This window comes from Cynocephalus volans, chromosome 9 (genome assembly GCF_027409185.1).
Source record: "Cynocephalus volans isolate mCynVol1 chromosome 9, mCynVol1.pri, whole genome shotgun sequence".
Classification (NCBI taxonomy): domain Eukaryota; kingdom Metazoa; phylum Chordata; class Mammalia; order Dermoptera; family Cynocephalidae; genus Cynocephalus; species Cynocephalus volans.
The window spans coordinates 104,022,710-104,049,323 of record NC_084468.1 but is presented as its reverse complement, the minus strand read 5'-3'; the positions used below and the strand labels follow the sequence as shown (position 1 = coordinate 104,049,323).

General features: G+C 35.8%; 1 protein-coding gene across 1 annotated transcript in view; it reads right to left on the bottom strand.

The window, feature by feature from the left end:
- The window catches only part of SYNPO2 (synaptopodin 2), a 135,108-nt gene extending 110,135 nt beyond the window's left edge, over positions 1–24,973 (bottom strand). Inside the window, exon 1 of the mRNA XM_063108861.1 lies at positions 24,854–24,973. Within this exon, the coding sequence (XP_062964931.1) occupies positions 24,854–24,958 (105 nt within the window). The 5' untranslated portion in view covers positions 24,959–24,973. The remainder of the gene's footprint in view (positions 1–24,853) is intronic.
- Between the last annotated feature and the right edge of the window lie 1,641 nt (positions 24,974–26,614).

The following is a 26,614-nucleotide window of genomic DNA, read 5'->3' as shown; positions in this document are numbered from 1 at the left end:
TTTAAATTATCTCTAGATTACTCGCAATACCTAATATAATGTACATGCTATGTAAATAGTTGTTCTACTGTATTTTTTGTTGTCTTGTTACTTTTTATTGGGTTTTTTATTTTGAATATTTTCAATCCAAGGTTAGCTGAATCCGCAAATGCAGAACCTATGGATACAGAGGGCCAGCTGTATTTAGTTATATAATAGTCTTGGGAATCTAAAATAGTCATTGCATTACCTTTGAAATACTTAAATAAGAATTAAATTATCATTACCTAATATAACTATAGATGTCATTTTTTTGGCAAGTACAAAAACTAGATATATTGAATTTAAAAGGAAAATGCAAATATTATCCCAATATTTAGGTTATCTTTTTACTTTTTAAGGGAACAACTTATTTTATCTACAAAGTAGATTTAAGAAAATGAATTCATAAAATTTCCTTTAAAAACTTCCTCTCTTGTTCCACATAATCTAATTAGTTTTATTATAATTCTATCCGAACTCTATATGCTGCAGTGCTGCTCTGCGAATGAGTCATAGGAGAACTATTCCCTGTTTGTAGCCAATTCTCCGGAGAAGCAACCGAAAAAAGAAACAACTGCCTTTTAAGGAAATCAAACCTGTTTCTAGTGATAAACTTCTTTCCGTTTCTATTTGAACACAGTCTCAACAACCAAAGAACAGAATACTATAAAGAGTGTATAAAACAACTATTGGATGAGCCACCCAGCCAAATACATCTGTAGATTTGTTTAATGTTTTCCTGATCTAGTACATATAAACAAAGTATATAAATATACACACCTGGGCACATGTGAAACAGTAAAATAATATTTCTTTTTCTGCAAACATTAAGACATCTGGTTGCAGTTTGGAATTATATGTTGGCTACTTTGTTAAAGAAATTAATTTTTTTAAGTTAAAAAAAGAAATTTCAGTTTCTAGAAAATTTTTATAACATGGAATTTGTACTGCAAAGAATTTGTGTAAAAAGCTGAATGGAAAAGATTGCTAAAGGTAGAATGATGCAACAGGAACCCTTCAATTAACTTCCTCCCTCCCTGACAATTTGACGGGAAAACTGTTATTTCAGTTTGTAGTTCTCTCTAACTCTTCTCTTTCTCTGAATTTGAAAAGTGACAGAATGTAAAAGTTTAGTACGTAGTGGCTGGATATCTAGCTATTTTTCCAAATATTTTGCAATTGTTTTATTTTCCTTACCTTGTACCAAAATATTTCTACCACTCATCTTCTTTGTCAGCGTCTCAGAATGGATTAGAGAAATGACTCCTGGCATAATGAAATATTTTTAAGAGCATAAGTGATTATGTCTACTAGTAACACAAAGTCATTCTTACACATTGACATATTTTATTAGTGCTGCTGCCTGGAAGTCATATATAATAAGGGACATGCATATGCATATATGCACACATATCTACATAGTATAAAACTTGGTTTCAGTTTTGACCAAATTGCTTCCTACTTCCCTTATCCTAAGAGCAAGGCTACAGCTGAAGAATTCAAAAATCAAAACACTAGATTCTCAAACCTCTGATACTATTAGTCAAGGGATTACAATGGTTGAATTTTCTAAGGAGATTTGTTTGTTTGTTTGTACAAATTACTTTTAATCTCCAACATGATTACAACAAAATTTTTGAAAACAGCAGAAATGCTTTGGAATTTAAAGAACAGCATTATCTAAGAAAAATAAAAAGTTTTGGCTGGCCACTTAGCTCAGTTGGTTAGAGTGTGGTGCTGATAACACCAAGGTCCCAGGTTTGATCCCTGTTCTGGCCAGTTACCAAAAATGAAAAAAAAAATTAAAAAAAATAATATCCTGAGGATAACAGTATCTTTAAAAAAAGTTTATTTTAAAAAATATATGTGACAAAACATCTTGGAAAAACATTTTAAAATAATTTTAAAACTCTAGAGTTTATAGTAAATATTGGTGAAAAGATTTCTCTAACAAGACCCGAAAACATTACCTATAAAAGAGAAAAACTGAAAATTTTGACTATATTAAAATTGTTATTCATCAGAAGACATTATGTTAAATGAAATAAGCCAGGCACAGAAAGATAAATATAGTAGCATCTTTGCACTCATATGTGGGAGTCATTTCTACCTGCTGTCATTTCTCAGGTAACTACTAAGTGACTTCTGTCCCTACCATTTTACTGAAAAACATCACCAACACCCTCCTGGGCATCAAATGCATGGTCTTCTTGTTTTTCTTGAACCCTGCAATATTTGTCACTGATAACCCATTCCTTGGAATGCTCTCCTTCCTTAACCTAGAATATTTATGCTCTTTCTATCTTCCTAGTGACTTAACTTTTCATTGGCTCCTCTTTCTCTGTCCATACTTTAAAGACTGGTCTTCTCCAACTCTCTGTGCTCTATTTTCTTTGTTTCTTGCTTCATGTATTTCAGCTATTATTCCCAGATTTGCTCTAGCACTGCCCATTCTCCTGCGCCCAGACTGATACTCTTAACTCTTCAATAAATGGCTCTTTCTGTATGTCCCACAGAGAGCACAAATTTGATTTATTTAAGATTAAATTTATTTTCTTTTCTCCATAACTGCTCCTCATCCTCTTACACAACCTTTCATCAAGGCAACATCCATCCCTTATCATCCAAGATAAAACCTTCAAATTATTGTCCACTCTTCCTTGGACCTTGTCCTCCATATTCTATATCTTTCTAATTTGTTTGTGTTTCTTCTTTTTCAGCCACAGTGCTATTGGTCTAATCTAGAGTCTCGTTTTTTGTCACATGGAGTATGGTGGTCACCATCCTTCATCCATCTCCCCATTGCCATCAGTCATCCTTTTAAGCACACACCAGATTGTGCCACATCCCTGTTTAACAATCATTAATGAGAACTTGGGGGAAAGTTTTTAACGAATAAGATGGTGCATTTGAAAGGAAGAAGATAGTGACTTTTAAACCCTGGTTCTTCTCAACTTCTGAGTTCATAAACCAAAGAAGTTAAAACTAACTCTTAACTCTCTCCATGATCGTGATTAGCAAAATCTTCCTCATTGCCTTTCTCACAAAAAGTTTTCCTTTGACTCTAACACAGAGACTTTATGCAAACTCTGGAAAATGAGTGTAGAGATTTGAGTGTTATCATAGAAACATGCCTATGAGCTTTTATGTACGTACAAAGAAAAACAAAACATTATAAGAAAGAAGGTTCAAAGAGGCACATGTTGAATTCTGTCTGGCTGAATTCTGTCTTACACAGAAGTCAGAGATTTATCACCACACTTGTAACAGGTGTCACTCTACCACCAGAACTGAACATTTTCTCAGAAGATTCAAGTCTCTGCAGACCACTTGCCAGTCACTGGACATGCCACGCTCTTGCAGGCCCTCTGTTTTTGCTCAAGGTGCTCCCCTGGTCTGGAATGTCTTTGTCCTATTCAGACATCAGGGTCTAGTTTGAATGTTAACTCTTCTCTTTACTGCTCCCTAATGCTACTTTGCAGAATTAACTCCTTCATGATTTGTACTTTATAATACATTGTATATTCCTCTCTTTAAAGCCTTGTCACTTTGTATAATAGTTATAAATCTACCTCTCCCATGGAAGTTTAAGTTTCTTAAGAGCAAGGACAATGTCTTATTCACCCCAGAATCTAGCATAGCACTTTGCATAGAGCAAACAGTGAATGTATGCTTGCTGGATTAAAATGAGTATGAGAAGCTGATGCTAAAAATTGGTTGGAATCTATTAATCTGGGAAGTGTGGTTGATTTTAAACTGAAATATCTCTTCTAATGGTCATGAACCCAACTTGGAAAATTACGTGAAAAAAAACTGTTACAATGAAGTCAAAGCTACAAACAAAACTTATAACCCATCTTTAGTGAAACATTTTCCTTATTAATGATGCCAGAGATTGTTTTATAACTGCTGAATCTCAGTGTTAATTAATAGTGAGCTTGGTCAACTAAAAAACTAAAGTCTTTTTTTTCTGAACCACTCTCTGGTTGACATCACCTTATAAAACCAATTTTTAAAATTAAATGCAGAAATTTGCATGTACTGTCCTAGCTATCGCTTTGAGGTAGATGGTGTTCCATTAGCAGGATAAATTAGAGGAAAAGAATGATTGGAATTTCTAGAAAAGTCTTTATTTGAAGAACTGTCATAGGAAGAAGTACACTTGTTCTATATTTCACTGAAGGCAGAGTTTGAATCAGTGAGCAGAAGTTATAAGGAGGAAGATTTCTCCTAAACATAAAGAGAACCTTTCTTTGCGTAATGGTGACCAACAGTAAATTATTTAGATTTCACTGAGTCCCATGATCAATTTTTAACTTTTTTAAACGCTGGTTGTTTACCTATTAGTGATATTGTAAAAAGAAGTCTTCCTTCTAGGGACAGGTTGTATCAAAGGAGATGTCTCTTTCATGCTCTAAGGTTTTATGATCCCATTAATACTTCCCTTATTTTTCAGTTGTTGCTATTCTGTAGTCAATCTTATTTTACACCTAGACTTGATCCTGCCAACTGGCTTAACCTGTCAATTCATGTCTGTAAGCCTTGAGGTAAATTTGTCTCTATTAAATAAGTCTGTGGGCTCACTGTATTTAGATCTGTTATAGAGGGAGAAAAAATGTCGCTGGATGAAAATGGGATTTGTAAAAAAATGATATTTAATTCATGTCTGTTGGGAAAAATAGGAAAATGTCAGGGCCCTCTGTTGTTCAGAACCTTGCCAGGCATTTGCTGTAAATATCCTCAGGTGTTCCTTGTTACAGCTTAATGTAAGCTGTGTGTGGGCACCCAGGTGTCCAGGGTGTGGGCTTAAGCATAAAGGACTAACAGCTCGGATCCACAGTGCTTCTCAGAACTCTCAGAAAAGCCACTAGGACAGTTGCTCCTAGATCTGAATAAAATACATTCATTTTTCTATAACCACAGCTCTCAGAACCTTTTTTTTTTTTTTTCCTATTACCTAGCTCACAAACCTGTGTGTGGAGGGTTTGTAACCCAATCTGGGCAACAGACTCGAGGGGTCTGTAAGCCCCTGCTTTACACATGTCTCATCTCAACTCCTAGAATTAATGATCTTAAGGGCTTCTAAATGTTAGTATCTCTTAACTCTTTTCATGCTGGTGAGATGGCAAGGCCTTTGCTATGATCTGTCATGCATGGTTTTCCTTTGACTCTGACACAGATTTCATGCTAGCTATAGAGAAAAAGTATAGAGCTTTTGATGTTATCATAGGAACACACCAAGAAACTTTTGTGTAGGCACAAAGAAAATAAAACAATAAAAAAAATAATGAAAGGATTAGGCATCAGAGAAGAACATACTGGTATTTCCACTCCAGCTGCTTGAGAGATGACTAGATTCAATAGAAAAACAAATGGTGAAGGGGAGAAACAAAGATTGAATTAATCTCAGACATACACCTGGAGTTTATGAGAGGAGCAGAGAAGAGCTTTGTGACTGATCATATTAATGGATAACCAAGACAGTTCATGAAGTTATAATGCAGGCAATTCCCAATTATCCATGATTACAAACCCAGGGATGGCATAAAATGATTTGAAATCTCAGGTAATTCAAAGATAAATTTGTCTCATCTGTCCTTCCTCCACACTACAGTAAAGGTGGTACTGAGCAGTAAAAGGACTAGAGGGCAAACAATAAAGAGGAAAACCCAGGACAGAATTCTCGGATATTTATTGAGGGTCTTTTATGTGCAAGAAATCACCAATAAAAGAAATGGAAAACATACTTCTTGCCTTTAAGGGACTTACCATTTTCTTTGGGAAAAAACACACTTGTGAAAATAATCAAATAAATTAACATAATATGACTAAGTACTGAATGCATGGGCATTTAACAATATAGGGCACTGACCATTTCAGAAAATAAAATACTTGTGTTTTGTCTAGGGAAGGATTCATGAAAACAACTGCGCTTGAACTAAACTTTAAAGGACGATTAAGAAAAAAAGTTGGCTACGTAAGATAAGAAGCAAAGATTTGTTCTGGTGCTATGTTCCTTTAAACTAACTGAAAATGAACTATTGGATTGGGTTGCACACACACCCACATCCACACACATACAAAGCTTTTAAACAATGTAGCTTTTCTACAAAATGCTTAAGGTGGTTGGTTGAAGTCCTCTAAAGCCACCTAGTCCTTAAAAACACTCTTCTCTTTTTCAGAGATCAGCACATCAGTTTTCCCTGTCTATGCTATTAATTAGTAAAAACTGGCAATACTTAAACACACCGTATTTCCCATAAACACACACACGCACACACACACAATTAAGCAATTAATTTCTGAGCATGTGTCCTTACGAAGATTAAGGGATTTTGAAAGCTGTAAAAATGGAAATTCCCAGTGCAAGGCTCCTCTTTTAGATATAAGTATAGGCATGTTATGTGAGGTCAAAAGCAAATTAAGGGAGAGAGGGAAAAAAATTCCCTGCACAGAAGGGGAAATGCAAAGTTGAGTGATCTCATCTGCGTTCTCCATGGACATCTTTTTTCATAATGCCATCCTGTCATAAGGAGGAACTTGTGCAAAGGAAGCGCTTGAGGCTACCATGTCAGTTTGGAGAAAGGAGAGGCATCGTGTCAAACCATGCACCTGGAGTGATCTGTAGGCTAAAACAGAGAGAAACAGCAACATGTGTTGCTACAGACAGAATCTAAGATTAAACACAGTAACCCAGAAGTGACTGGCAAACTTTCAATATATGATTTGGGGATCATTGTAGAACACACACTTTTGAAATGGAAAACAAAAAAACGGTATGGGGAGGAATTATGTTCAGGTCATCTGTTTCTAACAAATTGGAGAGATCGGGAATGCATTATGGGCAATCAGTAAATGCCATTATGCAATTGCTGTGTTATCTCATTGGTAATTATTTCAGCTTATAGATAGCCTTTGGTATGTGGACACCAACTTCTGTCAAAAGTCAGCGATATGGGCCGAGCCTGTGGCGCACTCGGGAGGGTGCTGCGCTGGGAGCGCAGCGACCTCCCGCCGCAGGTTGGGATCCTATATAGGAATGGCTGGTGCGCTCACTGGCTGAGTGCCGGTCACAAAAAAAAAAAAAAAAAAGTCAGCGATATGGACCCAGGCTGTGCTCTGAGAGTCTCACAGATATGTTTAATCGCAATGCCCCCGCCGAGGCACTACTCGTTGGAAGTTTGCTCGCTCAGAAGCCCCTGCAGCAGATGTAGCACCTTCCTCTGCTCCTGCTCCATGCTCAGGAACAAGTTCACCAACATCCTTCTGCTCCAGCCTTCCCAAGGATGGGCACAGCCCACAATCCACTCCACATTTGCCCCTTTCATACCAATCTACATAAGAGAAGAAATAGCCAGAAAATATCTCTCCACAGTGCTGTCCCCCACATTGTCACCTGGACTCCGGCATAGCTAATGCCCTGAGTTTCACAGAAAACAGTTCCTACAGCTTCCACCTACTCTCTCTGCTTAAGGAAGAGATTGGCCCTGGGCAAGGCTGAGGAACAGGCATTTCCATAGCCCATAGGCTTTCCCTCTCCTACACCTGCAAATGTATCAAGTCTTACAGGTCAAGACTCCCAGAGACACATTTTTAGCCTAGGCTCACTCAGGACAGGCCCATTACTGCCACAAAACACAACTAAGGGCCATGTAAATAGAAAAGATGTCTACGCATGTGTCAGTTCTTATCCTCTGGATGTTTCACAAGCCTGAAGGGAGCATTAACTTTCATATTAGAAGTCCCTCAGAGTGAATTTCCAGTCACGGGTACTTTTTGTTAATGTCTCAAGGGCATTTGAGAATCCCTACATTTCAGTTCAGAGTTATTCCTGTGGAGCTGGACTCCAGGCTAGGCTGCTGGGCATGCTTAGGGCCTCCTCTGCAGTGTCAGAGAATTGAACAGTGGAACAGAATACTATTAGAACTGATCTTCTAAAAAATAAATTATTTAGTTTCGTTTTCTAAGAAACAGATGGGTCAGGAAACTTTAAATAATATTAAAAGCAATTATGTAAACTATATTAAAACAAAAGAGGCTTTATAATACTTCTGTGAATTAAAACAAAAAATTATTAGAAGACCTAAATTTCAGTGATGTGTTTCCTAAAAGAAAGGCCTTCTCTTGAAGCTGACCCTTTCCATAGTATAGGAAACAATACTGTGAAGGTATTTACAACAATACTTTTGTATATGGCTTTATCATGCTTTATCATGTATACAACTTATTTTCACATATCTCTCCAAAAAGAGGTACCGGAACTTTATTTCTTTAGGATAAATTTTTTTAAATCTGATTTATCTGACTATTCTGTCTTGATAATTCCATGAAAAGCTGCAAACCCGGACTTCCTAAGCATTAAACCTTTTTGTCCATTGCTTTTAAGACATTGATCAGATACATGAAAAATTTTAAATTCTGAAACAATCTGGAAATATAATAGAACTAAAACATGCAAAACTTTTCCTATCAAAAATTTTTCTTTCAAGACATTTTTTAAAGTTATAAACCACTACTAATATTTTTAAATGCTTAGAAATGAAAACTGTTACCTAGATTATTTGATCTTGCCATTTACTTATTTTATCAGCCAAAAAAAGAGTCTATATTGGCCAATATAATAATGATAACATGTACATGATAAGAAAATTTCTCTTTATATATATTAGTTGGCCCCAATTTAATTTACATATTCTTCATATTCACAAAAATAAAATAATACAAAGGAAGTAAGTTTAAGAAGCCATCAATCACATAGCATACTCTCACACTAGTGATGAAAGAAATAATCAAAATAAAGCACGTTTTCCAAAACTCACTGCCTTTGGATGAGTTTCATAAACTTAATGTCAACATCGTGTTCTTAAGATAAACAATGTATGTGGTTAGAGCTGCTGATTTATTAATTAATGTATAAGCTGCTGATTCTGAATAAGCCATTTGGATATTGTCAAGAATAGCTGAAGCATGAAGCTTCTGCTTCGGGTTGCACATAGACGTTTTTGGTTCCCATGTTGTAGTCAGTAACCAATGATTGTAATTCTTGTCTTCTGTCAGAAAAGGACAACTATAATTGGAGGCTTCCCCCTCCCTTTTGAAATTCCTTTATAAAATGCCTTTGCTTGTAGTAGACTTCGGAGCACTTTCCAGCTTTGTGGGCTGGTGTTTCCTGGGTTGATCCCCAAGCGTGGCTTTCAATAAACCTTTATAAAATTATTTCTGCCTTGACAGCCTTGATTTCAGTCCACACTAATGATTCCACTTTTAGGGATTTACTCTAGAGGAATGATCAGACAAATGCACAAATATACTTTGTATATACAAAGTATAGTCTCAGCACTACGTGTAATGATTAAAAATGAAAAATAACTTACATATTCACTAGGGAATGGGCTAAGTAAATTATGGTCAATCCATACTATCTAATACAGCCATTAAAATTTACAATGTTAATCAGTATTCATTGACATGCAAAGATATCCATGATGTGTTGTTTAATAAGAAAGCACAGTCAGTACCACTCTTCTCACATGGAAAGAAATGTAGGAGTGATTGTGAATCGGTATATGTGCAAAGAAAGGAGTCCGAAAAGTTGTTCTCCAAAATGTTAATAATGTGTTACTCCTGGCTGGTATAATTTTTACTTTATTTTTATCCTTTTCTGTAACGTTTGAATTATTTTTACAATGACAGTGTGTCATTTTTTATAATCCAAAAATAAAAGCCATTTTCAATTCTAGATATTTTAATTATTTTAAATATAGACATTAAAGAATTCATTTGTGTGATAAAGCCATGATTTGATCAAAAATACTATACTGTGAGACGTGGAGCTAAATTAATGAAGTTCAAGTATACCAGTGACTCTCTCCTTTTTCTCTGAAATATTTTATCCAAATGAGAGCAGTTTAAGGAACAGATGAAAAAAATTAAACACATTTCCTCTTCTCTTATTCACATCAAATTAGAATCCTTCGTAGAAGTGAACAGCTAGGTCAGAATACTGTGGCAGTTTCAATAAAGAAAATGAATGGCTTTACTCTGTGAGGTGGTCTTTATCCATTGTCTCTCTGGGATTTCTAGTAGGGGAAGGAGAACAAAACTTATAAGCTTATAACACCAAGGTCAAGTGATTGGTTCCCTGTACCAGCCAGCTGTCCAAAAAAACAACCTAAAAGCTACAAATCATGTTGGATCCAGAGTTTGAGAAATGAAGTAAGATTTATAAAAAACACCAATTGTGTTTAAATGCATGAATTGTTGATGATTGATTGCATTTGCATATACTAGTGAACTACCTCATTATTTAGAAAAGTAATACGAAAAGGAAAAATCAAGCATCATTTAAAAAAGAAGCAGCATTAGAAAATGCTGAATTTGATGGTAATTCACTGCAATACCATCTTAAGCATTAAAATAGGAAAATCTAGTGAAATTGCACATTAAATTGGTAGCATTTTGAGAGTTTTTCTAAACAAATATGTCCTGCAAATTATGATCTGGAGAAATGCAAATAAAATCCCCATACAATGCTGTGTAAAGAATTACCCTTTGCAGAAAATACTTCTTTTTCAAATTAAGAGAGAAAATATGACCATTCATGGGCATTTTCATTCACCTATTACCTTCTTGATTTAAAATAAACTGTAGCCAAAGGAACCTTAAAAAATCCACTATAAACCTTTTATTTTATAAATAGAGCCATTGAGTGCCAGTTAGTTTCAGTGACATAGTTAAGATAACAGAGTTAAGTCAAATTAGAGTCATGCCTAGAATTTAGGTCTCCTGATTATAAGTTCAATCAATAATCTTTTCATTAAACCTCTCAGATTTGTGTCTTGTTATTATATAATATCAAATAAACATATGAACACACATATATAAGACATGTATGTCACTCTTCTAATTACCCTTTAAAGTGTTCATTTAAAAAAAGCAACTGATAAAATCTCAGGCTTTTTAAAAGTTGCCATTCTCTCCCTGAGTAAACGACATACATTCATTCATTCATTTACTTATTCAACAAACTTTCAATAAGTAATAAGCCTGCCTTAAGTACTTAGTTATACACATATGTGATGTATATTAATCACCCACCTTGAAGAGCACTATTTTAGAAGATGAAAAGATATGGTTTCTACTTCCAGAGAGCAGGATGACAATATAGGTGTTAAAAAGTGTAAATTTGGGGGCTGGCTGAATAGCTTTGGTTAGAGTGTGGTGCTGATAACACCAAGGTCAAGGGTTCAGATCCCCATACTGGCCAATCACCAAAAAAAAAAAAAAAAAAAAAAATAGAGTGAATCTTCTAACTATAAACATTCGTGAGAAACAAGTCTCTATCATAACATTGGCTGTATCAAAACAATAATATTTTGTTTGTTTAGGTGCAAAATAGGAAGGCATACCAAGGGCTGAAATCTCCCTAGCCACCTTGGCTCCAGGACACTTGGGCCTAGGTAAGAGTTCCAGTTTGTTAGCAAGGATGTCCTTGTTTCAGGCTGTGCTACAGATCCCTAGTCCCTGCCATCTCTGTCCCCATCTCTCTGCCCTCCACCCTTTTTCAATTCTGCAGCATAATCATCTTCCAGCTCCCACTTGCATTTTGTGCAGATCATGAACTTCAGCTAATGTTTTCATCCTCAAAGATTCTGATGAAGTTTATGAACATCCCCCCAAAATATTTTTAATTGAATGCAATTTTATCACTTACTAAACCAAAAACAAGGAATCATTGTTAATCAGTCAGTTAAAAAATAATAAAGTCTTTATTGTATACCTACTGTGTGCCTAGGAGAAATAGAGGGACATTCCATTTTTAAAAAGAGCATGGGCAAACTCACTGAGACTTGGGGGAAGAATAAACATAACATGTTCTGGAGAAAATGAAAATAGCCTCACTGGAAGAAGCGAACTGCTCAGACAGGAAAGCTGCGTGTATGGCAAGGGGAAGGGACAGGACGTGGCACAATGAAAGGAGGTAAAAGGCCTTAGAATCCTTAAAAAGTTTCTATGAGAGAAATGTTGGGCTGTTAAAATACGCTCCTGGAAAATCAAGCAATGCCTATAAAAGCAAAATAACTTTCTACAATAGTTCATCTCAACCCTGAATGGAAAGATCTAGTATGTTGTTACCTTTCCATGAAAGTCAATTAAAAAACACTTATGCACAACTTCCTATGTGCTCTCACACTCTATCTCACACACACACACACACACACACACACACACACACCAGGTATCACTCCTCTTTCTTCTGCATGAAAGGCAACATTAGATTTGCTGTCTCGATTTGCTTAGGAAGCTATGGGGAAAAGAGAGGCATAAAAAGAACTAGATCAAGAATGAATGAGAATTAAGAGAATGGGGGCAGTAAAGACAGAGAAGAAGGAATTTTCCTTCTCAAGTAAGAAAGAAGCAGAGGGTCAGAGTAGTCAAAGGTAATGAAGACTATACTGGAATAAATATCATAATGGGATCCTTAAATGCATTTGTGTCTATTCTTCGTCCATGTCCGCAGCTGAAGGTAACCTAGTGAACGTGAAGCTACTCGGTCATTTTGGAGTTGGGGAAGGCTGCAGTGATGAGCTCCTTCTCTTTGACTACCTCTCTGCCCCAGGATGAGATCGTTCTGATCAGCATTTCCCCATCTGGCAGGCAGACAGCCAAAAGATTGGAGACCTCAAAATGGATCACCGCATTTTGACTCCCTGCAGCAGCCAATAAATGTAATATAATATTTACACAATTCATTCTAAGAGCAGTCGTGCTGAGCACCATCCAATGGAAAGTGTTGTGTTTTTAATGAAAGAAAAAAAAATAAGGTGACTTCTATAGTATTATCTGACTCTCCTTTTACAGATTATGTTTTTCATTTTAGCATGATCTTGACTGATGAAAATAACTCACCACTGTTTGAAAAGCTAAAAACACCAAGGAGTTTAATGCATTATCGTTTACTTAGAAAAAGCAGCCTTATATAGTAATAACATCTTCTAATTTAGAATACAAGAGTGTGGGAGTGGACGTGGGGGAGGGAATGAAATGCTCATTAGCTTTTGCCAAAGGCCCTGGCACAGAATTTTCCTGACTATTCAGAGATCAGTGTCCTATATTTACTTACCAGGGACAATTTATTTTCTTTTATATTTTCAAAGCACTTGAAATGATTTTTTCTCTTTGTGATTATTTCCATATGCTGTTTCCAATTAAAGTGTGATGGGTTATTCCATGAGTGTGAGGCAACATTCTGAAACCATTAAATGCCACCTCCTAGGGAGAGACCCCGAGGACTGCAGGAGTCCTTCCAACGACATCCAAGTCTCAAAAAGCATTGAATCGAAGACAGCAAATATGTCTTGATCTCATAAAAGTTGGTTAAATAAAATTAGAATAACCACAAACATGATCATAGTAATCTTAAAAAACCCTTGAATGTTTCTTGTTTGCTAAGTAATTTGCATGTATAGTTTCTAACCCTGAAAACAATCCTTGGAGATAGGTTGTTTTAGTCTGTTTCTTGCTTATAACAAAATACGTGGAACTGGCTGATTTATGAAGAAAATGAAGTTTATTGCTTATAGTTTTAGAGGCCAGGAAGTCCAGGGAACATGTTTGGTGTAGGCCTTGGTGGTGGCGACAGTGACCTAGGGGTCTCACATTGCAGAAAATGGCAGAGCAGAGAGAGAAAACTTCCCATGTGCTTTTCTTTTAAAGCTCCTAGAATCACGCCCCTGACCCCATTATTAATCCTTTCACTACCCACATGGTCCTACAGTCTAATCACCTCTTCAAGGCCCCACTTTTCAATTACCATAATAGGATTTCCCACCCTCAGCAGTTACAGTGGGGATTTAAACTTCAGTGAGGTTTAGAGGGGTATCCAATCTACTGCATAGGTGCTATCACTATACCTGTTTTACAAATGAGGAAACTAAGGCCCAGAGACTAATATGATTGGAATAATAAAAGGTTACTCATCCTAGATAGAGCTCAACAGAATTACATGCAGTTAATTCTTTATAGCTTGAGGCACTTCCATTTTTAAAATCTGTATTATTTTTGTGGGACAACAGTTTAATTTTATTTGGCCTTGTAAAATATATGTTTGGGATCTGTTACCTTAAACTGATTAAACTGCATAACAAAAAAAAATCTTGTTGATACTGAAAATATTTTGTGAAATGTTATTTATCAAAAATGAAAATTTGCACTGGGTGACAGACTCATCACAAATTATTCTTTCTGGCTTTTGTGCTCCTGATTTTCAAGTACAAGGAATTGGGTTGCTGCCTTTCTTAATTCCCGAAGGTAACAAAACCTGAGTAGAAGACAGTTATGTCTTCCTCTAATTAGAATAATAATGACAATAACAAACTCTTCTACTGCATGATTATTACTGTGTGCCAGGTAATCTTCTTAATACACAATCCTTACAAACCCTTGCAAGATATATTATTAGCTGGTTCTTTAGTTCTCAGTTTCCTCACCCGTAAAACTGAGTATAGTTCAATCTTTTTTACCTATGAAAACAGCAATTTTATTACATAGTACCCTATTTTGGAGATGAGGAAACTGAGGCTCAGAAAAATGTATTTCAAGCTACACAGCAAGCATTAGCCAGAATTGAAATGCTTTTGTCCTTTCAATGGGTCAGTTTCCAAACAATATCTAGGCTAATTACCCTGAATAGATCAACACACATTGTATACATATATTGAAATACAATTCTGTAGCCCATAAATATGTACAATGTTTCAATAAAAATGTAATAAGTAAATAAATACATAAAATCACCTCTTTTTTGAAAGAAAACTAAAATTAAGATACACTAGGAAATATAAAAACTCTTCTTTGCTCTAGGTCAGACATCGAGGTCAAAATAAACAGAATCTGTATCAAATTCTCTTCAACACTGTTTAAATTCCTCTTCTCTCATTGGGAGAATCAATTTCAGAGGAAGAGGAAAGATTACTTTAATATTATTTTTAACCAAACTTCTACAAAAGAGGCAGCAGTAATTATTCATTTAAATAAAATGTTCAATAGAGTGGTCAGTGAGCTGCTACATTATGGAAAGCAGAAATAAATGTAGAGAAAATACAAAGACCACAGTTCAAAGTTTTTCTCGTAGGACCAGTATTTAATCATTTAATGACGGGAAAATAACCACATGGCCAGGGTTCCCAGGACAGAGTTTTTCATTTTTATCACTGTGAAAGACTGGACTTCTTATAACAATTTCTCATGGAAATATGTGCCACTACATTGGCATCTGTACTGTTCCCTGAACATACCAAACACAGTTCTGTCTCAAGGCTCTTGTAACTGTAGGATCCCATTTCTGGAAGACTCTTCCCCCACACATGTGTGAAACCAACTGGACTCTTAACGTACACTTATTTTCATCTACAAAATGAAAAGGAAATGAGTGCTATCATTTAATCTACTTTAATATATGGACTGACAGAGATACCCTGTTCTAGTCTGGTCTGTGGGCCATAACTGTATTTCCTACAGTAGTTGAGGTAACCCCACCAAAAAAGGGACCTGGCATGTGGTGAAGGAAAAAGAGACTTTCTCATGCATTCATTCTCTTTCAGCACATTGCAATACGCTGTACTGTGCTTGTGTGAATTTCCATATAACTATCTTGTTTCAACTAAATCAACTTTCACAAAATGACACAAGTTTCAAAATATTTCCAAACGGAAGCTGTTAATTAAAGATAACACATTTCAAGCGCAGGAGAACAATGAAAATATGGCAGAGCTGATCCTTCTCTACGTTTCTGCACCCTCTTCATCAGCCATATTGTGAGACAAAAAACCACTACTGTTTAATCATACATGACAGGTAGGTAAAATATACAAAATTATCAAGAAGATTGTCTGGAATATCGATTTATATCCACTGTTGTTATGAAGAACTTTGCCTTATTATGCTCTATGATATTAGCTAGCAGTAGTGTGAAGCAACCAGGATTAGGAAAATATTTAAGACCTAAGCATCCAGAACAAGAAAAACTTCTAGATTTGTTTTTTCAACCATGGTTGAAGTCAGGCAATAGATAATCTAAAGCTTTACAGAATTTAAACGAAATGGTAATGTTTAGAAAGATCTTCATGGGTACCATTAAAAATGGCTAAAGTAATACAATATGCCAACAAACCAGGATTTTTTTTTTTTTTGAGCAAATACTGTTGAAGATGCAAAGAAGAAAGCACGAGGAAATTGGTATTAATAATAACAGAACAAACTACAAAATGGAGGAAGTTGGCTGTGTAAGTGGATAAAGGAACGTATGTTTCTGATATATCTTGGCCTGTGAAATTTTTTAGATTCTATTTCAACACTGAAAAAGATGAAGAACTACTTCTTCGAGGATCCAATAAGGAAAGATACTGAAGATACATTCTCGAAAGTAAATGAATTCTTCAATTTAAGAAAATAAATGTTCTATGAAAACTCTGTAAATAAAATCATTAATGGAGCACCTGCTTTAAAAGGAATTAACAAAAAAAGATTCTAGGATAAGGTGCCTATTAAGGTGCCCCACATCAAATTTATTCAGCACATTACTTGTAGGCAAGGTCATGAAGCAAAATAAGTTGAAAATAGAAGTGCAAAAGTGCTGCAGTATGTCACGAATATGATTAATTTTATAGAAACTCACATTTAAACTATACCAGAATCTTTAAAACATGTTGCAATGATATAGGGAGTTACAAGGAAAAGCTTTTATATCAGAGAAATTTGTACCACCAAGGGTCAATGGTATCACTTGTAAACCCTTGAAAGAGTTGTAGAACCTAAAGATGTCTCACAGTTTTACCTATCACATAAATGAGTGCTCCAGACTAGCTGACATTTTCTAAGATGACAACTGGCTCTTAGTTGTTGGTCACCTGACCTATATTTTGGAATAATAAACACAATACGCCCCAACAAGAAATTGCTTTGAAAGCAACTTTTAAAAAAGAAATGGATAAACAAGAGAGAATGTTTTGAAAAGAGTTGTCGAAAACATATCTGTAATGTGATTTTTTGACTAAACACTATATAAGAGCATTATTCTTTTAAAATATCATATTTGTATAATTAACTAGGAAAAACTTTTCTAATCCATTTTCATATCTTCCCAAAAAATTACAGTGAAGTTTTAACACTAAAAATGTAGACTATTCCAATTAGTTTGTATAAACAAAGGTGGACATCAGAGAAGAATGAAATCTACTAGTCAACTTGCAACAAAAAATTTGCATGATTGGTTGATGAGAATGAAAAATGATTATCAGCTAGTGATTCGTTTTTCAACGTGCATCTACATATGTTAAGAGGTTACCTTTTTCAGCTATGACAGTCTTTAACTTCAAGTACGGAAATAAATCAAAATTTCATTGGAACTTTGAATCATTGTACCACATGGAGTCACACCAAGATTTTCAAAATCATAGTCTGTCAATTACATTGTTCTCTCTATAAAATAAACCTCTGGTCAACGAGAGTAAAAAGACTTTCTGTACTGTCAAGATAGTAAAATAGGGCTGGCCAGTTAGCTCAGTTGGTTAGAGCATAGCGTTATAACAAAAAAAAGAAAGAAAGTAAAATAAAAACTCGTTTAAAAATATTGCTTATTTCATCTTTTATCTCATTCTTTTCAATTTTCTTTTTGGTATGTTTTAGACTATACATAAAATATTGTGAATGAAATAATTTATAAAGCACATAACAGTCTGTATATAATGATAAAAACAATGCTATGGATATTTTGATGACAGTGGTGGGGAGCCACTGAAGTATTTTAAGCAGCGGTATAACAACAGGTGATTTAAAACATCCCTCTGGCAGCTCTCTGAGGCATGTGAAACCAGAGCGAGGAGACCAGTTACAGAGCCCATCTAGTTATCTAAGAGCCCAATACTGAGGGCCTGAGCTGAGGCGTGGGAGTAAGAAGAATGGGACGAGAGCTATTGAGGAGGTGGAAAGTCAGCAGCCAGACTGCCATCTAAATGCATTGGTTTCATAACACTTTAATATATCTGTCTTGAACTGTATGATAAAATTCTCAAAAACGGTCCTGTTGCTAGCAACTTTTTGCTTCAAAAATGAAGTAGCATGCCATAGTTTAAAAGAAAACATGAAAAATCTTGTAAGAAGAAAATTAAAGAAAAACTATCCTTCCGAAGACAGAATTATGAAGAGTTTTAGTTTGTTTATATTTTATTTCCTAAATTATTTGTCCCCAAAATAAAAGTTTCAAATAAAATGATGTGATATTAATTTAAGTAAGTGAGATTACATTTAATGTCAGAACAAGAAAAGTAGGTTTGGTGCAAGGGATCCCCAACATCTCTCCACCATGGTCTATTTAGATGCCTTCTTCCCCTCTTTACCTGGCTGTTCAAGCTACCCTAGACCCAAAAGTGACGTGTGTAGGGGCTCAGAACACAAATCCTGAAGCTAGCCTCTCTAGGTGACCCTAACTACCCACGTGACCCAAGGAAGTCACTTAACCCCGTGTGCCCCTTGTAATGAAAATCTTAAATGGAGGTAACCTTATAGTTCTCTCAGTATATTTACAAAGTGATTTACGAAGTGTCTGGCACCCAGTAAACATCATATATGAGTTTTTAAAAATAAAATTATCTCCAGAAGTTATTGCTAAAGGCAATAAGACATTTGGGGAAAATAACAACCATTGATTGTTATTACTGATTTCCTAGGGAAAACATAACCTGTGTCCTAAAAAGGTGAAATTCAGGCCAGGTAAATTTTGATAAAGGGGATGAAAGCAGAGGGGTAAAGGAAGGTGTATTGCTGAGTAGAATCAGGTAAAACATAAATCTACAGTTTTGTTCAGGAAAACTCATTCTTCATTGTTCTATCAAGCCAGTACGCACACTACTTCCAAATACAGGAGGAGAAAACAGTCACAAGTGAGCAGAATTATGAAGACCAAAGACCAGTGGTTAAAGAAACAAGTGTTTGTTACATAATCTAGAGACACAGTTTTTTACTCACAATGTTTCAAATGCTAAATTCACCACATTTTTAGTACATTTATCTGAAACACACCAAATTTATATGCTAGTTATGGAAAACTACATTCAGTAATCTGCCACATGCCAAAGGATTCCACAAAAACTTTGATAACAGTTTATTGAGAATCTGGCCATCTCTGCTTTTTAAAAATAAGAAAATAATGGTAGATAATTCAAAAAATTAAGTGCCTAAAGTAATCCAGTACTATAAATATTTTTGTTTGTTTGTTTGTTTGTTTTTTGCTCACCAGTTAAGGGATTCAACCCCAGACCTTGGTGTTATCAGCACCATGCTCTAACCAACTGAGCTAACCAGCCAGCTCATATAAATATATTCTCATTGAGGTGGTCAAACAATGAAATATCCCCCAAAGAGCAAATGTTATTTTGTTTCTTAGATGAGGTTTTTAACTTCATGAAGTCATTTACTCTTTAGTATTGTTTACTGAAGCTGATTCAGAAATTCTCCATTTCCTTTTACAAAAACTTCATGGCATTTGGTTTCATAATGAATCTGTTAGAAGAAACACAATAAGCATCTTGGAATCCATATATTTTTCAGTTTTATTTACAAGTCTTTCTTCCATTGTACATTAGATTGGAAAGCCATTTCCTGTAATCCTTTTCCTCAGGCCCATTAAAAGAAGAAATTGCTTGTTATCAATGTTTTTAAGAATTAATCTTAGACTTGGTGAGATTCTACTTTATACAAACCCCGTATTGAAGTCATTGCCATTTCAGCAGGACTAAGTGATAGCCTGTTCTCTTCATCCAGGCTGAAGGGAGAGTGGCATGATGATGCCTTTGTTAGAGGACTTCAGACTGCTTTCTATAATTTTTTTTTGCAAATAATTAATTTTTTTCAGAATCAGTTTTTTCATCTATAAAATGAGAACGATAAAACTTGCTCAACCCAATGGGTATCAAAAGAGATAATATATTGTTAACACACTTGGAAAATTATAAGATATACACATGTGAAGTATTTTTAGCCAAATACATCCATTAGCTTGTTTTCTTGAACACTTATTAACTGACAGAGGAAGGTTAAATTATTTTGGAAGCTACATTTATCCTTTAAAACCATTTCCATGAAAAATACACAAATACTGTCCAATTAGGTATAATGTGTAGGTCACAATGACATTGCATATGGAGGATATTTTTCATACCTTCTTCTTAGGTTTTGAGAAACATTTGAAGAGATAATACCTGCAAAGTAGTTGGAACATTTCCTGGCACATGGCAAGGGCTTTATACATGTGAGCTACATATGAGGGATCTTCAAAAAGTTCATGGAAAAATTCATATTATCTTTTAGCAACTTTATTTTTCTATGAACTCTTTGAAATACGCTCATATGTGCTATGTCCAGACAATGACGAAGTTCATGCATAGTCAATATTTTATCTTATTGTCATCTTTCAACAAACAATGATCTGTCTTAAAGCATGTAATTCCAAAATAAGAATTTTTTAGAACATCTGCTTAATCGATTTTCCTAGTGTATATTGACTTCTATAAGCATACCTGTCTTTAAAATTTCTAAAAAGTGCTCAAAAATCAATAAAAAAGTAAGTGATTAGGCATATCTTCTAATAAAGATATTACCAGTTTTTCATATATAGTAAGGAGTATTTATTCTTAAATAGACACATTCAAACGCATTAAAACCTTTTTTTCCCCTTTAGAAATGGCTATATTTCTGGAATTATTCTATTTGAAATATTTTAGAAACTTCACTGATGGCACCAAGGGATAAAAATTATATTATTTAAAATGCACTTTTTCCTATATAATACATTTTTATTCAAGGTTTTAAAGAACACATATACAGTAACAGATAAGAATCATTAAATCCATTTCTGCTTCATGAAATGAATGATTGTAATTTGTCATCTCAATTTTAATAAAAAGTTATTTGAAACTCAGAATTAAAATTCAATAGGAGAATAAGTACAGTGGTTTTTAAGTTTGAAAAAAAATAAATTTCTAACTACAGTATACTAAAATAGGTAAACAATAAACAGTCCAAATGTTTCTTTGTTCATTATTTTCAAAATATGAGTTACTTTTGAATTATATACAAGATTTGTTCGCAAAACAAAAATTTCTCCCTATTTTATATGAAGATATTTCAAGTGATTTTCCAAGATTATGTCCAGAAACATAGCGGTGTAAGTACATGTCCCAAAAGAGAGTTTTGTAAAGTAAAAGTGCTAACACCTTTTTCATAAGGACAGTTGCATACACACAATGGGGTTTTATGTCTGGATAAATTTGTTTCTGTGGATGACCTCTCAAAAATATAGTTTCAGAGTATTATCCTACGACTCAGTATTAGAAATGTTTGTATTCTATCACATACATTTAGAATATAAATTAAAAGAAACATAAACATTTAAAAACCAGACTAATGTTACTAATTATTTGGACCTTTCAAAAATTCAGTTTAGGGCTGGCCCATGGCTCACTTAGGAGAGTGTGGTGCTGATAACACCAAGGCCAAGGGTTCGGATCCCATATAGGGATGGCGGGTTAGCTCATTTGGGAGAGCGTGGTGCTGACAACACCAAGTCAAGGGTTAAGATCCCCTTACTGGTCATCTTTTAAAAAAAATGAAAAAGAAAAAAATTCAGTTTATTTTTGAAAACAAGACAGAATATTATGGCACTGAGCTTCAATGTCAATGAAAAGTTTCACTATCAATATTCCAGTTAGTGATCTTCAAATTTTGGGGTTTGTGGACATTTCAACCTACCATCCACATACTAAAAATGTTTGAACATCTCTCAAAAGTAATTAAACGTTGTCAGTAGAAGGACATTTAATGGGAATTATACAGCTGTTCAACTTATTGTCATTCTTAATAACATTAGACTAGTTTTTCTTGTGCTGTTTTAGCCTGTTAGATTTTAATTTTATATAGAATTATGGAAAATCTAAACACTTAAATATTTCACAACAAGCCAAAATTTGTTTTTGTGTATAGAAATGCTTTGTAGCATTTCTATTTTGAGTGGCACGGTTCAAGCACTGGCTGAAATTTTCTTTTCTTTGGAAGTATTTTTTTTCTTCAGTTTCCAAATTAATCCTTTGCATGTTCTTCAAAACTGTGAGCATTTTTGTTTGCTGGCAACCATCCTCTACCTAGCCTTTCTGTGTCTTTCCTTTATCCTCCCACTTGGAGGTGCGTCAGCCCTAATTACACCAATCCTTAGAAGAGGAGAAAGTCTGTGCCCAAGCAACCTTTACTTTACCTTAAACTCAATGAGGGACCATTTCTAGAATTGAGTGGACTTAGTGATTTAAACAAAAAACAGTGATCCTAGTGACGCCATGGCCTTGATAACATAGAAAAGTGAAAAGCACGTTGCTCCAAAGCCTTTCTAGAACAAACAATGCTAGTATAAGAAGTTGAATATAATAAGCTTGAACTAAATAATAATAATAATAATAATAGCCAACAAAAATGAGCATTGCCATAGTACTTTAATACATCTTTAGAAGGCTCCTAGTCTCTTTAATAATAGAAAAAGGATAGACTGTAGATTATATGCTCTCTCTCTCTCTTTCTCTCTCTCTCTCTCTCTCTCACACACACACACACACACACACACACACACACACACACACACAAGACTTAAGACAAACATCCAGATACTTTTATTTTACAATAGTTTAAAATCTATAACTCACAACTAAAACCTGGAAAATTAAAGCAAATGCCAAGATGCTTTAATAATGATCTTCTAAAACCCACAAATACATTGTCTGGGTATTTTGGGAAAGATGATTTGAGGGAAGTGTAGGGATGGTTTATTTGACCCTCATATAGCCCAACAGCCTCTCTGAATCCTGGCAGTAGAGATGTCATCAGCAGAGAAATGCCCCCACAGCACCTTTCCCTAGCAATTTGCTTCAGTTCTTCAGAGTCACCATAGGGTGGTTCCATTTTGAAATTAGCATATCTATAACTCAGGAGAAACCCACTACCCACACTATTCTTCAGGCCTAGCTACCAAAAAGCCACCAGAGAATAACAGCTTTCAGTCACTTCTGTCCCCACATTTCAACTAGCAGGCAAATGATTTTAAAATTATATACTATTAGAATCGTAGAATACTCGAGCAGGATAGAGCTTCTTGGTTTGTATAGTCCAATTTCTTCCTTATCGCTCTCCTTTCCCACCCCACTCAACTTTGGTCTCTCTCTTTCCATACACACACACACACACACACACACACACACACACACACACACACACGGCAGATGAGATAGGAAGGATGAGAGATTTGTCTGAGGACAAGCTGCAAGTTAGATCAGAGCTGGAATAGAACCCAAATCTCAGGAAGTGGAGCCAGCCAACTGCTATTCTAGACTCAGAACAAATCTGCTTCAGTCTCATGAATTCTACATATGCTGAATTAGGCATTCATATTTTATCTGATGTTGCCTGCTATTGACTCCTAAAGAAACCCAATGAAACCACCTTTCTTTTCCTTTAATCACTCTGCCAGTTCCACGCTGAAGACTCAAGGCAAGCTCCTTAGCCTCTCTGGGCTCTTTCCTCATCTAAAATAAATGGGTTGAACTGGAGGTCTGTGAGGAACTTTCCAGTTATAAAAATTCTGTTTTTTATCTTCTGTTTTATATGCTTCATTCTTGATGTTTGCAATTTTCACTAGGTGGCAGGATTCTACCATCACTTTATGAAAGGATTTTCTGATAGATGCCTGGGAGCAGAAAATTTCAAAGAAACGCCTTTCTTCACATGGAACATTTTTTTAAAAGTAAAAGCCAAAGAGAAAGAATAACTACAAAGACAGTGGCCTATATATTTCATAAAGAGAGCTCCATTTTTAATATACGTATTAAATAGGAAATTAATCTCCAATGCTCTCATATGCTCTTTCATACAACACTACAATTTGTATTAAAATCAGTAAAAGTTTGCCTAATTGCATGTATTTTAAAATTTACTTTAGCTGAATACCAACTGAACAGTAGCAAATTCCCCTTGAGCAAACTCAATTAAGCTTAGAAACAAACAAACCAATGGCAAGAAAAACATACGAATCTTAAATACGTATTAGATGCATTACAAAATTACCTTTTAGGTACAATGTATTTCCAGGATCTTTGAATGTTATTTTGATTTCTTAACCAGTGTACACATGATGGAATACAGTCCGTGGATTTTTGCATTTATTTGTCAAATCCTTAAAAGGGTATTCTTTTAAGTAGCTTTTTATGACATTTCATCATACTTTAAAAATTATTGCCCAAAATTGGCCTTTTCCTGAATGCTGCATACTAAATGTCACTACCAACACTTTATAAGAGTCCCCAAAATAGCCAAACCAAATGATTACACTGAGCTGAGCATTTCTCCACTGCCAGAGCCCAGTAAAGTGACAGAAACAATAACTCAACTGAATATTCCAATATTGCCTGGAAGAAAACTTTCCCAGTGTCTTGCTGGTTGTCAGAACATGATTAACTAGTCCTTTTCTTCAGCTGATAAATATGGCACTCTCCCCCCCACCCAGACCCCCCACCAATTGCAAGTTAATTACATAGTATATAGTATATACTACTGTCCAAAGTTTCTTTAAAAGAAAAAAAAAAAAGCCAACTCACATCCTATTTAAATTTAACGTCAGCACCCAAATCAAACTAATATATAGACTTCTGCATCTGAACTTGAAAACCCCATCAACAGGTTACTTTCATTCTCTCCTTCCCTTCCCGGCACAGAGCAGCGGTAACACCTTTCAGGTTCCTACCTTTGCAACTTGTAAGGGCTGCTTCTGCTCCTTGCCACCTTGCAGCCTGAACCCCCAGGGCGCCCCTCCAGTCATGGAAATGCAGATAAAATCCCCCGTGCCCATCTTTTTCCTTTTAGTTGGGCAGCATGAAGAGTTTGAAAAGACAGCGGAAGGTTGGGGACAGTGGAGGATGCGCACTCAGCTTCGGGCGCTGGCAAAGGACGCAGAGTCAGACGCGCAGAGCCTCCGCCGCTGCCGCCGCCGCCGCCGCCGCTGCGAACTGCGCCGCTACTGCGATCATTGACGAGGAGGCAGAGGCGCTCGCCCGCACCGAGGACACAGCCCACTCCTGCGTCACGCGCCTTTGCTCGGCCCACCTTCAGGGAAGGGAAGCGGCCTCACGCGCGGGAGAGTGTCCCCAGTCGGGGCGAGATGGGGCTGGGGGGAGGACCGCGGAGAGGGAGAGCAAAAGTTCCCTTGCACTAACGGGTTACAGCCCACCGTTTGAAAGAAAGTCTGAGTGGAAAGCTTACGGTTAATAATTCTATAAATAGTGGAGGACACAGGGAAGTTTTAATCTCCGTGCCACGCGTGACATCCTAAAGTACGAGCTCTCAACTAATAGAGGATTGGGTTCTCTCAAAAAAATAGTTTGAGAATTACCTCATTGAGGAATGAAATAGACAAAAGGGAGTTAAAGTGAATTAAACTATTACTTTTCTGTCTGCAGCCTGAAGAAGTAATCCCATAAGAAGAAAAAATAAAGGAAAGCATAAATAGTAATTTTTTAAAAAAACCTCTTAGTCTGAAAAGTACTTTCCTGAACTATGATTTATATTTAGAAGAGGGGGGGAAAGGAGGAGGGAGACGGGGAGGGAGGGGGAGGGAGGGGGAGAGAGAGAGAGAGGGAGGAGGGAGAGACAGAGAGAAAGAGAGAGACAGAGAAAGAGACAGAGAGAGGGGGGAGAAAGAGAGAGAAAGAGTGAGAGAGACAGAGAGAGACAGAGGGAGAGAGAGAGAGACAGAGAGGGAGAGGGAGGGAGAGAGACAGAGACAGAGAGAGAGAGAGAGAGGAAATGAATTTTAACCTGGAAATGACATTTTTGTAACTACATCTATTGCATGGTTTGGGGTATTTTAATTTTAAATAAGTGTTTTATTTTCTTCTTTCTTGCTGATCTTCTTATACCAGAATCCAATAGTCAGTTAATTGCATACAATGCTACCTGTAAGTTTCTCATTTTTAGTCTCTTATCACATGTTCTGAATTTGGGTGGTCCAATATAAAAGTAGACTTTATATGTGGTCCAAAATATTTTAATGTTTTAAACCTAAGTGCAATCTACCAAAAATGTACAAATGGGATGTTTTTATTTTCCCCTAACAGTTTTATTTCTCTTAACATTCATTGACATAAAAACACTAAATAAAGAAGGGCCTGGGAAAGTTAGTCTGTGGTCTGCGTGGTACCAGACAAAAGTGACTTCCGGACGTTCTGCCTGTTTCAGTGCTAGGAAGAACTACACAATGAACGTTTACACAGCTCCTGCTCCCCGGAGTCCACATGTATCAAGTGATTTTACTTGTGCCTCATCGCTGGAATAAAGAGGACAATGAGATCAGAGACTGTTGACACTGGAAGAGACCCTTTGAAAGTCATGAGGGCCATATACTCATCCCAAGTTTGATTCTCTTCTGACATGTGAATTGACTTCCAAAACTTTTCTTAAAAAAAAAAAAATGCTAGAAGTGACATCCTAAAATAAGAGCTTTGAGAAA